We start from the raw sequence: 12,654 nt of genomic DNA, 5'->3' as shown, positions 1-12,654 counted from the left end.
ACAAGCATAGGTGGGCTGAGTGGATTTTTCTATGCTGTAAATTCTGATTATAGGTTGATGAATGTTTTGGTGGGAGAGGAAAGAGTTCCATTTCCTCCCCATATGCTTGAATGTCTCAAGCAGGCAATTCTCTGTTTTAGGCATGTTCCTGCAACAATTTTTATCCCAGGGTTTATGTTTTTTATCATCAAAACACAGCGTTGAAGCACTAGAAAATCATTCTGGACCTAAAGAGAAGTTCATCCCTTCACCATCTACTTTGGTGGGCTGGAAATCCGGAATAAAAAGACGCTCATACTCAGAGTGTTATCGTCAACAACCACTGAGGTAGTTTTAACACCATACTTGCCTTGCCTTATATTCAGAGGCTGGACTAAGTTGTATATAATGAGTCTGACATCATTAGTGTCCCAAAGACTGGAACTGCAACCTTCAGAACTCATCTACATGATCAGCAAATTTTTAGGCATAATTTTTACCTTGAGTGAAAACATTAGCTTTCAAGTCAGGAATATGTAAAAACCAGATATGCTGCTTAATGCAGTTCTGCTGTGGGACTTCATTCAGAGAGTTCAGAACCCACAACCTTCTGACTCATAGGTGCGAGTGCTCCCAAATTAAGCCATCCTGAAAATCCTTATTTCCAATGTCATCACCTCATGTTCCCAATTGCTCTGCTCACCATAATTTCTTGGTCTGCTTTGTGCAACAAATCCAGAACTCTGCAGTCTGATCTGTCTCTCTCTCTCAAAGAAACATTGTTATATGCATTACCACTGCCACCCACATCGTTCCAAAATCAATACTTCAGAGGATCAAGTTTAAGATACTTATTCCAATGTCTTTTTTTCACTCAACTTGTTCTCTTGTCCAATCATTGCCCTTGGTCTCAGTTCTGATGAAGGGTCTTGCACAAAATTTTAGTTTAAAATTTTATTCTAAAATGTTCTACTTTCAGACAGAAATTCACCTGCTGTGAATTTTCGGCTTTTGTTTTGATTTCAGATGTGTAGCTTTTTCAAATTTCTTTTCTTTTTTTTTAAAATTCAATCCATCTTAATTCAATTACATGTATTTTTGACTTAGTCTCTTTGTTCTGATATCCAGCTGCTTAGACAATTTTCAGCATTGACCTACGTGCTGTTCATAACGATACAGATTAATCACAAATACAACCCATTTAATCTCTCATTTATTTCTCATCATCCCACTTTTGTTGCCTTTTCATTTTGTGATCCTTTGATTTTTTCAGCCTTGAAGCTACATACACAAAATACAGTCACACCATTTTACAATGGTGATGCGCTTTGAGACATCTTAAAGACATGATAAAGCGCTATATCCAAATGCAAGGATCATGGGAGGGAGGGAGAGGGTATCAGTGGTGTTTAATAAGGAATTTTAAAGTACATCATGGGAACTCCACTCTGACACAATCGTCTTTCAGACTGGAGTTTGCATAAATCAATGTGACTTGGGTGATGAACTTCAGGTTAACCAGAACAAGGCCTTACTTGGATTCCTTGAATGAGACATCATTAAAAAAAATCTTGTTTAGTAAACACCAACTGTATTTATTTTAATAACCTCCAAAGGGTTAAAACGCAGTGGATTCACCAGGATTCAAACTCAGAACCAAGATAAGTGCCCAATCTATGAACAACCCAGAATGTCACCCACTGTACTGTAATATACAGAAGGGAGGAAATAATACCCTGAAGGACAGTTGATGATGAGATTGAAATGGTCAAGAAAATTATTGCTCTGGTCACGGTGAAGAGCAGTGACAGAAGCTTTCGAAGGTTAATGAATTTATCATATTCTGCGCAGCATTTTTTGTAACATGAAAAAACCTCCTTGTAATTCTGGTCACAGAGATAGTTCATGAATATTACTTAACATTCCCAGAGAGAACAGATAAGTAGAAGAACTTATTCATTTTTCTCAAATTGCTTTAATTTGAAATATCATCGTTGTGATATTGTCAGGTATTGGAAATTAAAATGTCGCTTGAAATCATCTTACCCTAACTTGACCAACAAGGGCATTTGCCTCTTCTTCCAGTACAGTAAAGTTCCTGAGGAAGATGGGGTCAAAGATCGGATCATTGTCATTCACATCAGTGACTACTATGTTGACTGTAGCAGTGGACGTCTGAGGAAAGAAAAACATTTAATATTGCTCTCTATTGACCACCCATCTGAAGACATGTAGTGAAAACTATTTACGCACCCTGCAACAATTTAAAAAAGGAAGTAGATTAAGAATTGCTATTAATTCTGAATAAAATATGTATGCATTATTTTCTTACAACCATTATAACAAACCTATTATCAGTATTAAAGTGACGTGCCAAAGCTATTTATAATGTCCCTTTGGAAGCATTCAAACATTTACCAGGATAATCACGGGCAGAGAAATTGTAGATGCAATTAATCAAGATTCCTAATGAATTATGTCAAGGTCAGGTTACTTAGTAGCTACTTGAGATAACATATTAATCATGTTACATTCTATTTGTTATAAATATCTACATATATCATTTTACTACAAATTTGTTAATGGATTTCTTGTACTGGTTTAACAACTATCTAATATGATTCTCAAAGTAGTAATATATTACACATTTGAAAAGCTTATTGTAATATTTACTTAAATAATCAGTCATTTAAAGCATGTGAAAGATTCTAGAATTTCTTTTGAAATTATCTACTCCTTTGTAGACTTGCATCTGCAAAAATACAGACGTCTCCAGAAGAAGTTGCATTGTGTATAGCTTCATTACCTTTTCATATCCATTCGTAAAAACGTTTATGAAAATTAAATGTTTAAAATATATTGTTTCAGAATCTTTTTTTCAAAAGTAACAGTACAAACGCAATTCAGTTTACAATCTATATACATAGGTTTTGTTTTCCCCTCAGTTTTAGATAACTTATTCTCTTTAGGTCTTCTCATTACCATTTGGTGGCTAAGAAGGTGGATAGCAAACCGATTCTCAAGTGTTTGCCAACGCTTCTCTTGAGACCATTTTTAGGAAGCAACTTGCACAAGTTTTTTTTCTTCTGACTAGAAAGTGGTTGGCATCAGTTGGGAACTCCTTTTGACAGATTATTCACCAGTCACCCTGTGTAATGGGGAAACTCAGTTCATTTAAGACTAAATAAATCCATCTCATGCTGGACAATATATAGAATGGCACTTAACACAGACAAAAAGATACTGTGATCTAATCTGTGGTGATTTCTAATGGCCAATTAATTAAGGAAATCAGAAGGACTTTATTCCAGTTTGTGGGAACTCTGCTCTGACACACAATCTGTTTTGGAGCAGAGTCCTGAGAACCAATTTGACATGCTTGAGACACCTGCAAGCGTGACAAGTTGAAGAAATAAGATTGGTTATGAGGTATGCCAGTGTCACTATTCAATACGTTTCCTCTTTCCCTCTCTCACTCACTCTCCTAACTTCATAGTTTAACATGGGTAATCACTATGGAGTCCGGTAGCTTAGTGGTTAGAGCACTCGCCTCGCAAGCGAGAGGAACTGGGTTTGATTCCCGGGCAGGGTGAAATGTTAGGCAAGTTTACTTAGTAGTAAGTAGTAGCCCGGTTGTTAGTTGATCGGCGGATCGCTTTGCCGGGGATAATAATCCCTTCAATAAAAAAAACTAATTTGGTCACTCAATCAACAACTATTTGTGGGACACTGTTGTGTGCAATTGGCTGCCGCATTTCGCCCACACAATATACAGTCAATTCACTTTAGAGTATATTCTGTGAAGCGCTTTGAGACATCCCAAAAACATGATAAGGCGCTATATCAAATGCAAGTATTATTACTGAACCTGTAATATGAATGGTGGATAGTCCAACTTCTAGATTGAAATATTTTATTTCATCTCACTGGAAACTGAGAAAAAGATAAAAGTATCTTCCTCTTGGACCTGAAAATGACCATCAGGCAATCTTAGCAAGAATTTCTTGAAGGGGAAATTCCCAGCACTTTGGATCTAGGTCAACCTAATCTTACGGTGTGTGGAGGATGTGAGAATGAAACACAATTGCCAATGCAGACAGTCTAAGCAGGATTAATATTTTATTAACACTTAAACTGAGTTCCAGATAATCCAGATCACTTTAAACACATCTTGGTTTGGTTGCATAAATCCAAATCAAATTGTGCTTTTATGGCAATATAAGGAATCTACTTCCAGGAATATGACTTGAATTACCTTTCAGTTTTGATTCAATTTTTTGTTTGGAGGAAATCTACATAATTCTGGAATTTAGTGATACCATCCTCAAATTAATCTCCAAATCATTATCATCTTCGTGTTCATTAAATAGTATTGGGTAACCATATTTACAGAGCGGCACAGTTGCAAATCAAAGTGAGATATGGAGGAGATGGGGTTGTAGAGAGCAGGGAAAAATGGCTAAAAGTTCCCCCATCGATACTGAGACAGATTGAGCAGTGGACATTAAGCTGTATGCTGAGTGGAGAGAGCAGGTGAATCAGTAGACTCAGAGGTAGGGTGGGGCAAGGCCAAGGAGGAATTTCAATGTGAGAATGATGATCGGATCTTGAATTTGATCTGGTGGGTGATGGGATGCCAGTGAAGGCAAGTGAGGATGTGGGTGATGAGCTTGCAAAGGCCGGGGTGGAAGAGGACAAGGACTATAGAGTTCTGAGTTCTGCAAGGTCTGCAGTTTGTGAAGGAAAGAGCTGGGGAGTCCAGCAAGCAGTTGGAATAATTCAACCTTCAGCAGCCTGGGGTAGAGGTACTGATGGAAATGGAGAGAGACCTGACAGGAAATAGGATTTGAAAGACAGGGGCAGAGGTTTAAGCAGATAAGAGCTCAATTTTATACCCAAGGAAGTCCATCACCTCTTCCTATTTGGAGAAAAGAAGGATCATGGGCAGTTGGGTGGAGACAGTGGGTTGTGTCTGTTCAAATAGAAAGACTGATACAATTATGATCCTGCCCAGGAAGTATAACCAGCAGTCTTCATAGACTCCCGACAAAGATGCAGGGCAGACACTGAATCGAGTTTGAGAAGGCAATGGAGTTCAATCTAAACAGCTGGTGAGGAGGTCAGAGCGAGAATCTGGCCACTGTAAACAGCTAATTTTATCTAGTCCGTCTGCTGGAACGTTTCTGATGCATGAACCCACCTCCTGACACCCAGACGCTTTTTCACTGCACAAGTCTATGGGCCGATGCACATGCAAAGTGTGAGTTTGGCCCAAAGCACTGCTTCCTACTCTTTGTGCAGTTGACTGGCTAGCTGGTGAGTGACAGGAAGATTACTTTGGAGACGGCCAGCAGAAAACAAAGCGGAGAAGCACTCACCTAAAGGATGAGGATACAATCCTAATTAAACAGCTCTTGACAAACTATTTTTGTTTATTCTATTGCAGTATGTATTAGTCATCAATAAAAAGGACGATAGCAAAAACAATCCTGAGTTTGACACAAGTCTATTAGTAATTGCTGAGCGAATAAATACCTGAATGACTGATTCAATCTATCTGCAATCTTACATTTTTTTAAAAAAACTGAATTACTCTTGCATTAATGAGCTGCTTTAGTTATTCTATCTTCACAGACTGACTCATTTTAAACAGCAACTATCAACGATGGGCTCTTCTGTTTCAGGGAGCATTAAGGAGGATAAGAGGATTCTTGCTGCAGTCTTTTCTACCATTAAACTGCAGAGTCTGGTACAATGGCACTTATAGCATTTTTATTTCTCTCTTTGTTAGATAGACTCATGAGCTTTCCTTCATTGCATCAAACTCTATTCTGGCCTTCATTTGTTTTCTGAGTTATCTGTTTCAGAGAAACAAACTGAATCAGGCAAACAATAAAATCCTTCAGCTGTGATTTTCTCCCAGGCAGATTGTACCCTAAGGACAACACATTAAAGAAATGACAATTTTCATATACAGCACAGAACTTTTGCTAATGTGAGCCAATGGGTTTTTGAAAAATATTTATACTGTTGGCAAATAACCTTGCTTTTTTTTAAAATCCTACAGGGAAAATTGTTTCAGTTGAGTATGTGTCAGATACATTTTTTGAAATTGATTCAATGTTATTTGAATGCCTTTCAAGAATCACATTTGAGCCTTTTAAAGACAGCTACAGATCATGGAATGAATGATAAATTAGCCAGTTGGATTGAAAACTGTCAGCAATTGAAAGCAGTAGACGTTGGTTTAATTGAAAAAAAATTCTTTCATTGGGGCAGTGACAAGGAGGGCTCGAATACTCCATTCATGATAGTTGCTAAATTATATGAAGCCATGTCAGGTGAATATAAGAAGTAAGAATAGTGTCCAGCAAGATCTAGACTAAATTGACAGATAGCCAAAGAAGGGGCAGGTGGATATTGCAGACACATACAAGAGCACACTTCGGCACAATAATCAGTAAGTATGTGTAAAATGAAGAGTTGTTCATTAGCTTATGGAGAATTAAAAGGGAATATGCACTACTATTAATCATACACTGAAGGTTTCCAGTCAACATGAACATTCGTACATATTAGGTTACATCTTAAAGTCATTCTTGATCATCGTAAAAACGTAAAGAAAATTAATAAATCAATAAATTTGTAAAAGTAAATATAAAATAAATCAATTATTTAGGCTTGCATAACTAATTGGTGAGTGCAAAGTGGCTCACAATTTCTTGAAAAATACATTGTAGCAATGGAAAGAGTTCAAAGACAAACAGCAGGATGGTTCAAAGTCCCAAGATAGTGGTTGAACCCACAATCATCTGACTCAAAGAAAGAATACTACCAACAGAACCAGGCTGACATCTCTGCATTAAAATTATTATCTCTGTATTATAAAGTCAGCTAGTGGAACTCAGGTCAGGATCTCGCCAGAAATGATCCCTTAAAAGTCCTCAGGTGGACCAACAAATGGCCAAAAAACTATCAAAGAACAATATCTTTAATGCTTTGAAGGGTCAATTGCCTGGTGACTCCTTCATAATATTGAAAAACTAACAGCGATTATTGCATGCGTAAGTCCAGACTTCTCCTGGTCAATTCAATGTATAAATTAGGTTTCTCGCTTCTAATTGCTTCACTGCTGGAAGCAATATTGCTTCACTTCTAGGAGTATAATCAGGGCATAAAGCAAAGCAATAATATGCATAGATATTGAACCTAAAATCCATAATACAAAAAGGAGCTGCTAAAGCAAAGCATGTTGAGTAATTGCAAAGAGCAACCAATGTGAATAAATCTGTAATAGCATAGATCTTAATGTGGAAACATCCCAAAGAACCACTATAATCCCTCCATTAAAGAATCTGATCCACTTATGACTTCAATAAATGGGCACCAGAGGGCCATTATATTTCAACTTTGATCTTCCATATGGCATATGATCTTTTCATAGGAAGTTATTGGTTTCTTTTAATCCAACAAGAGCCCCAAAATAGCGCATCATTGATCGTTGCAGCGACACAGAATTACTTTCTGAGCTATAAGATGACCCAGTATGATCAAGTAAACCTTGAGCACTGGGAGTTTCCAAGACACACATTGAGCAGAATGCCATGTGCATTTGTAAAATTCTCTATATAACTAAATACTTTTTGCTAGAATTCATTTACTCGAGGAGAACATTCCAACAAAAGGTTCAAGTCAGTACCTACAAGTAACCAGTCTCACTGTAGCAAGAGCATAGATGCTTGCCTAAGCCATATTAGAATAATTAAGTTCCATACCCTATTTTTAAGACTAATACTATTTATAATGCTAGAAATTATTGGAAATTATGTTGGTATTTTGCCAATATGATCACAAGACCAATCTGAGGTACTTTTTACAAGATAAAGTCACTACCCCAAAGAGTGAACACGGGTTTGTTCAACAGTATCAAACACCTACTTATAGAAGCTAATGGATCATGAGAAGCAATACAAAACAACTTTCAATCTTAAGAGTGTAATTAGCTTACCGAATCAGGCCTGCCATCAGAAGCTGTTACAATAAGTATGTATCGATCCGTACTTTCCTTGTCCAAAGGTTTTCCTAAGACAAGTAGCCCACCGCTGGATGGGAAAAAAGCAAGTGCAGGAAAAGAATAAAATGAACATTTATGACCCAGTAAACAGACTGCAGAATATTTTCATAAAACAGTTTTATTAAGAAATGAAAACAAATGACTTCATACAGTCAAAATGAGCCTCTTTTATGCATATCTGCAATTCTAAGCAATTTTCTTGCACATTCAATTGCATAATGCACTCAGGTAATTTCTGCACAGAATATATAAAAAGCAATATGTCAGTGGTCTCCATTAGTCTTCATGACAGACATGCACCTAAACTGTATTTCCAAATATAGGTTGACTCGATCTCTATTGCTAGATTTGCACATAATGTGCCAATATTTGTTTTTGTTAATATCTAATTCCCATTACAAAGATATGCACAAATATCAGGTGTAATTGGTTCCAATGTGCTTCTCTGAGAAAGCTGGAAACTGTCCTTCTGGGAATTAGCAAAAAAAAGATTGCATGAACATTTGTTCGGTAGGCATTTCTTCACCTATGTGGGATGAATTCAAGTATCCAATTTCTCTTTAAACTCTTTCTGTGACGTTTTGGTTCATTCAATTATCTTAAAGAAAAGGCACTTTTGCTAAGCTGCAGTTGGGAAAACACTCTGGGACGCTACCCCATGTTAAGGGCGCTCTATAAATCCAAGATATTGATGTTGAATCTGTTGCCTTTTTTCCCCTTGCATTTACTAAAGAAGACACTGCAATGAGTCTTATGTGGATAACTAATCCAGAAGTCAGTTTGCACTTCAAAAAGTGCTTTGAGCAGTTTTAAGGCAAACACCTATTTAATAATCGCAATCATGTATTACCCATAAACGTAATATGTTTCGGGAATTCTTCACATCACAAAATGCAAAGAGATTACAATGTGCGCTAATACTTGCCATCGCCTTTAGCAGCGCAACCAAATTTTCATCATAATGGATTTTGGGGACCCTTTTCTAAACAAAAACATGCAATAAAACTATCTGCATACTTTGTATATTTATATCAATATGTCTATATGTCTATACTTTTGCTCTCAAGTACAGGGAATCAATGATCCATGAACCCTGCTGATTTTGCCAGCGTCAATTAAGGAGAACTTAACTATTACAGATTATTCAGTTACTGCAATCGCACGGTTATAGCATATTGTGCAGTTAACATGAAAGTACAGAATTGGTTATTAAAAAAAAATCATTCTAAACATGAAAATGAATCAATTGATGTTGATTATCGGAAGTCAGTCACATGTGTAATATTTTAAAAGTTCCTTACTTTTGAGTGATGTTAAAGACTTGATGTGGATCTCCATTCTGAATGCGATAGGTGATTGGATCTCCCTCACGATCGGTGGCCTAAGAATAAATAGGACATGAAGCTACATTACATTATAATACCACACAAATGTGGTCAAAGAAACTGATTTATAACTGGGGCTCCTGTGGAAGATCCACAAAAAATACACCATAGGAGTAGGCCATTCAGCCCACTATTGCTGATGATAGTTCCTCTGTTGGAGCTATGTATCTGAATCTTAATACTCTGCTTTTTTCCATACTCTTTCTTTATTGCCCTCCTTCAAATCTCCCTTAAATGTATATTTTCAACCTGGTCAGAAAGGGTTTTAAAAATTCTAAGGAAGGGAATCAGTTCGGGGAATGTGTGAAGCAGCAAACTCTTAAGAGTGGAAGCAGACTGGTTGAACTGTGACAACTCACACTGGTGCATTGCATATTGACATGGCCATTTGATACAGATGAATACTGACTTCAGCATTCTAAATGTGCACAGCAGCAACAGATTTCTGTAGGGCATTTCTGTTTCCACGTCAATTTTCACCATTCTCCCCCAAAGAAGTTTGATTAATTTTTCCTTCTGCTGGGGTACAGCTTCTCCAATGCCTTTGATACCTCACCCAAGAGGCTATTTTTTATGTGTACACCTCGATAGTAGGTCTGTGGTAGTGAGTTTGAGAGCATTTTATCCGACCCGAATCCTTTTCTTATCCAACGGCCATCCACTTATATCTTCCAGCAAGTAGAAGATGGGGGGGAAAGTTGCTGTGGAAGTTTAACTGAAATCCATGTTAAATCCAAGATGTAAGATGTAGTGTGTTGAGGGTGCATTTTTGCAGTTAAGGAAATGTGCCAATTATAAATTCTTGACAAAGGCCATGATTGTCACAATATATTTTTCTCACTGATGCATTGAAAAGTAAAATATATGTCACAGTCTTACAAATGGATTAAATGGCTGGAGGAGAGAATGTTGATTTTATTATATTAATTTCCATGACAGTGGCAAACAGAGAACTAAAGTAGTCATCTTCTGTGTGAAATGTTAAATCCAAACAGTTGAATCGCTTGGTTAATAAAAGGTAATAAAGTAATAACATGCATTTTATAACACATTATTGAATCAAAAAATCTTGAAAGGTAATTACTATGGTGGATTGTGTTGGCCAGAGTACCAATATGTAGTTTGAACTTGCAGGAAAGTGTGCGCTGCTAACTGAGAGCTAAAGTTACATAATCCTTAGTTTTCATTAGCAGAGCAGTTCTGAAGGTATACAATGCAGAAAAAAACATAAAAGAGAAATCCACTTTGGATGAAACATCCTTTTCACAGAGTTTAAATAATTCAGTGAGCAATGCAGCACTGTCCCTGAATCACCTTGCTTTGTAGTTCTCATTCGCCAATAAATATTTGAAACTAACAGTGTCACCAGCGTCAATAAAAGGCTTTGCTGTTTAATACAATGTTGCTATCTCTTCACAGTTGTATTATGATTTCATTCTGCAGAAACATTATACAATATTTACTAGTTCACTATTGATGCCCATTTTCTTTTGCAAAAAAATCATAACTTTTAACATTTTATGTACTTGTGACTTTTGATTCTTGTAGGATATTTGTCTTTAAACAGTGAATAATGATAACGCAGATACAGATCTTGCCTGGAGGAGTTGGTGAACTTGAAAGGTGAACTAATTGAATTGACATGCACAGCTGAATCGGAAGCAACACAAATTAATGACTGGAACATCACTTGTATAGTGACTCATGTCATAATCCAGGCTCAGCATTCAAATCCGCTTGGGTTGATTTAGTGGAGTTTGCCCATTTATACTAACTGGCAAGTATACTAAATACATCTATTAACTTGTTCCAAAAAGTATCTGACGATTTCAGCTATAACACATTTTATTAAAGAAAATACTGAAGGGGGAGTCTTATGGAAGTGATAACTGGAGAGTAGAAGAACAAGGAGCAGGAATGCACCACTAACTCAGGCCCAAGCACCAATGTGGCGGGAAGGGAATAATTTCTCATTTTATCAATTAAACATAATATTGGGAACTTCAAGAGTCCAGTAGCTCAGTGGTTAGAGCACTCGCCTCACAAGAGAGAGACCTGGGTTTTATTCCTGCTAGGGCGAAATGTTGGGCAAGTTTCCTTACTCCATATACTTCTGTTTACCTAGCAGTAAGTAGGAACCCTGTTGTTTGTCGATTGGGGGATCGCTTCTCTGGGGATAGTAATCCATCAAAAAATAACAAAAAACAATAATAATTTGGTCACTCAATCCAAGACTGTTTGTGGGACACTGCTGTGTGCAATTAGCTGCCACGTTTCGCCACAGACGTACAGTCAATTCACTTTATAGTATGTTCTGTGAAGTGCTTTGAGACTCCAGAAGACATGAAAAGCACTATATCAAATACAAGGATTATTATTATTAGTTATAAGTGAGATCTTAACTTTGCATAGCTGAAAGCTAAACTGTTGACACTGTTAAATGTAAAATATATCCTTCCATGCTTGTATGGTAATCTAACAAAATGTATGTCAGCTTGTTTTAGTTCTATAGCTTGCAAATATTTTCCAAAGATGATCAACCTAATGCACACTTTATGATCTGTGCTTGCCTCATTCATTCAGACATTTCCATTTACTTATCACAAGCATTTTATACGGTGACTGCTTCAATTCAGTGCAAAAGTGCTAATTAAAATTATTGCCTTGACTTTCTGACCAACTTTATGCTTCATTTCTGCTGTCAACAGTGATTTCTGAGATTATAAAAATAGATGAGCCCATAGATTGAATATTTTGACAGTTCATAAGAGTCATGGGGCAGGATCAAGAAAATGTTACAGCTGGGTACAAACCATTAAATAAAGTTGTCCAAATTAGCTTATCTACTGTAATCTAAGCAATTTTAATGAATAAGATTTTATTTCTAAAAAATCTGGGATATTGGAACATTAAAATTACTGCTCTCCTATTAGCCACAATCTATACTGAGAATACATTGAGGAATACAAAGGTGCAAAGTCAGGCTTGGTGCAATTACTGATCTTCACAGTGTAGAGGCAGCTAAATTATTCAAAAGATAGTTATTAAGTCAGCAAGTTCAATTTCAACTGTGCATATTAGTCTTTCACATTGCAGCAGCCAGTAATTTCTGCAATCTAGTACCATTAAGGAGACCATCTGAAAACAAAACTATTATAAGAAAAAAATTATGGAAACAAAAATGTTATAAAAACAGCTCTTAGCAACTTTTTTAAA

The 12,654-nt window shown here is 36.7% G+C and overlaps 1 protein-coding gene across 1 annotated transcript in view; it reads right to left on the bottom strand.

Annotated features, from left to right (window-relative positions):
* Positions 1–12,654, bottom strand: part of pcdh15b (protocadherin-related 15b) — a 166,029-nt gene that overhangs the window by 83,342 nt on the left and 70,033 nt on the right. Inside the window, exons 17-19 of the mRNA XM_042336845.1 lie at positions 9,355–9,434; positions 7,988–8,081; positions 2,026–2,154 (exon numbers count right to left, since the gene is read on the bottom strand). Coding sequence (XP_042192779.1) covers positions 2,026–2,154; positions 7,988–8,081; positions 9,355–9,434 — 303 coding nt within the window. The remainder of the gene's footprint in view (positions 1–2,025; positions 2,155–7,987; positions 8,082–9,354; positions 9,435–12,654) is intronic.

Source organism: Callorhinchus milii, unplaced genomic scaffold (assembly GCF_018977255.1).
Source record: "Callorhinchus milii isolate IMCB2004 unplaced genomic scaffold, IMCB_Cmil_1.0 Scaffold7, whole genome shotgun sequence".
NCBI classification, from domain to species: domain Eukaryota; kingdom Metazoa; phylum Chordata; class Chondrichthyes; order Chimaeriformes; family Callorhinchidae; genus Callorhinchus; species Callorhinchus milii.
This window is presented reverse-complemented; position numbering and strand designations above follow the sequence as displayed.